At 46.3% G+C, this 2,758-nt stretch overlaps 1 protein-coding gene across 1 annotated transcript; it reads right to left on the bottom strand.

Annotated features, from left to right (window-relative positions):
- Positions 1-255: 255 nt before the first annotated feature.
- LOC139275843 (putative claudin-24) lies at positions 256-906 on the bottom strand. The gene has a single exon (XM_070893052.1). It carries the CDS (start codon positions 904-906, stop codon positions 256-258), a length of 651 nt encoding a protein of 216 aa, XP_070749153.1.
- Between the last annotated feature and the right edge of the window lie 1,852 nt (positions 907-2,758).

Raw genomic sequence — 2,758 nt, 5'->3', positions numbered from 1 at the left:
TTAAACTCTGCATACCTTCAGGCACATAGATCAAATTAAGACAGTCCATTTCCAGGTATTTCAGATCCTAAAGGAGACCCCGTTTGTAATTAGACATACCATAATATAGAGCTCCCCCTAGTGGACTACTGCTCTCCCAGTGGACTACTGTGGTAATGCAACTGCTGATGCAAATACAATAAAAGGGTCATGTGACAAGTCACATGATGGCAAGGTTTCTGTAGTCTGTGTGTTTGTGATGTCATAAAGAATATATCATACATACTCCATTTTGTACCACATCGTTCTCTTCACAGTTTCTAATGGTGGCTTCAGCTCAATGATGGCCTTGGGTTTTCTGAGACAGCATTGCGAGGTGATTAGCAGAAGGCCCCCGAGCAGGAGCAGGAAGCCACCAACCCAACCAACAAACAGGGCCGGACCAAACTCCCAACGGGGGACAAACCCGGGGACGGTGGGGTCCCAGAACTTGGCCACCGTCACGTGGGCCATGTAGGACACCGGGGCGAGAGTCGTGACTCCCGCCAGAAAGAAGAAGGCCCCGCCGCTGACTGCTAACATTCCCTTGGTAGTCTCATCGTCACTGAAGCAGGTGATGGATCTCAATCCGGAGAGGGAGAGCCCCAAGCTCAGCAGGCCAAGGGCAACGGACACGCACATGAGAATTCGAGCCAGCTGAATGTCCTGCGGCAGACTGAGGAGACTACTGTACCCCTTGCAATGGACGGCACCCTCATCCTGAGCAACACACGTTTCCCAGATGCCAATGGAGAAGGTCTCGGTCACTATCAAGTCGGTGTTCAAGGTCAGCCACTGAGGTAGCACCGTGGCCACCAAAGAGCACACCCAACCAAGAAGTGATAGAGAAAACCCCACATGTTGATACACGCAAAGTCTTGACCTCATCTTGTCATCCCTGGGCCTTCCCAAAGGTCTATCAGCATGGGTAGCAGCACCTGAGGCGCTGGCTCCTGTGATACACAGTTCAATAAATGTGTGCGGCAGCCTCTTATTAGAGGACAGCTCTTTGGAAACTCCAGGCAAAGCAGATTGACTGAAGTCGCTCCGGCCTCTTGACGTTTGCACGCTCATTCTTGAACTGCGTTTGCATGTGAAGCTCCTAGCTGGGGTACTTGATGCCAAAAGTCTGGAATGAACAAAAAAGTTGGATTTTAAACAATGCATTTGCTTGAAGTCACTTCATAAGATTAATGAGGAACACTAATTAAGTGACAACTCGAGGGTTTGTGCAGTTGCAAAATTCTCCAAAATTGGAACTGCGAGGAAAAATTTTAATTGACTTCCAAGAAAGCACAATTGTACTGTGTACTTTTAACCTGATGTATTGGTTTGTCGTACAATTGCACTAACGACTGTTTCTAAGTAAACCTGATGTAAAGTCTGAAAACATAAATTCGTTTACTGTTGCGAAATATATTTTTCTGGGCTCCCTTGAGAGCCGAGTTGGAGATTGCCCAATGTGGAATACAGCACTGCTCATACCGAGGACTCAGGGCCAGTTAGATAGATGCGGTAGAAACAGGGTTGCAACAGTTGAGCTGAGCACCCTGAGGTACAAAGGGAAATTATTGCCCTGCACTACAACTGTGACAGTGACCCAAGGGCTAAAGTAGTGTGGTGGTTCTGTTACTAGACTGGTCACTCCAGAGAACATGAGTTCAAATCCCGCCATGAAAATTTGAATTCAGTTTTCTTTTTAAAAAGCTGGTATCGGTAAAAGTGATCCTGAAGGTGTTGGACTGTGGTTAAAAACCTCAGCTGGTTCACTTTCCCATAAACTTTGCAGTTTAATAAATGTGTGCTCGCTCGCCTCTGAGTCAGAAGGTCATGGGTTAAAACCCCACTTGAGCACGCAGGTAAGTACTGAGGGAGGGCTGCACTGTCGAAGGTGCTGACTTTCGGATGAGACGTTAAACCGAGGCCCCGTCTGCTCCCTCACATCGACGTAAAAGATCCCATGGTACTATTTCAAAGAAGAGCGGGGCAGTTATCCCTGGTGGCCTGGTCAATATTTGACATATAGGAAATAGATCCTGTAGAAATGGAAAACCTTAATGAAGTATTGGAGGTTTGTAATTGGAAAAACACATGACTCAAAGGCACTGCTCTTGTCTCTGAGTCAGAAGTTAATGGCTCAAGCGCCACACTGGGATCTGGGCACATGCTAGTAGGTTGATACTTCATTGTAGTACTCGGGGAGTGCTGCACTGTCTGAGGTGCCATCTTTCGGTTGAGACGCTAAGCCTACTCGGGTGGGTGTAAAAGATATCCTGGCACTATTCAAAGAAGAGTGGGGGATTTCTCCTGATGTTGTGGCCAATATTTATCCCTTAATCAGCACCCCCAAACAAACTCCCTGGTTATTCATTCATTTGCTGTTTGTGGGACATTGCTGTGGGCAATTTGGCTGACTAGTTTCCTATATTACGACAGTGACTATACTTAGAGTCATTTATTGGCTGTAAAACGCTTTAGGATGTCCTGAGGTCATCAAAGGCACTATATAAATGCAAGTTTTTTCTTCTAAAATTATATGCGGGGAAGATTTTTTTTATTTCGAAGCGTCTGGTGAACGCATATCGGGAAATTGCAGCCCATGCTTTTCTGTGTATTAATTTTTAATGGACAGAAGATTACAACCTGGGGTGCACAGTTTTCTAATATGGACTCCAGGCTCAAGGCAGTCAATGTCCCGAACCAATCAGTGTCCCCGAGACAATCGGTATCCTGAGCCAAT

Source organism: Pristiophorus japonicus, chromosome 11, assembly GCF_044704955.1.
Source record: "Pristiophorus japonicus isolate sPriJap1 chromosome 11, sPriJap1.hap1, whole genome shotgun sequence".
Lineage (NCBI taxonomy): Eukaryota > Metazoa > Chordata > Chondrichthyes > Pristiophoridae > Pristiophorus > Pristiophorus japonicus.
Note: the sequence above shows the minus strand (reverse complement) of the source record. Positions and strands in the feature narration are given on the sequence as shown.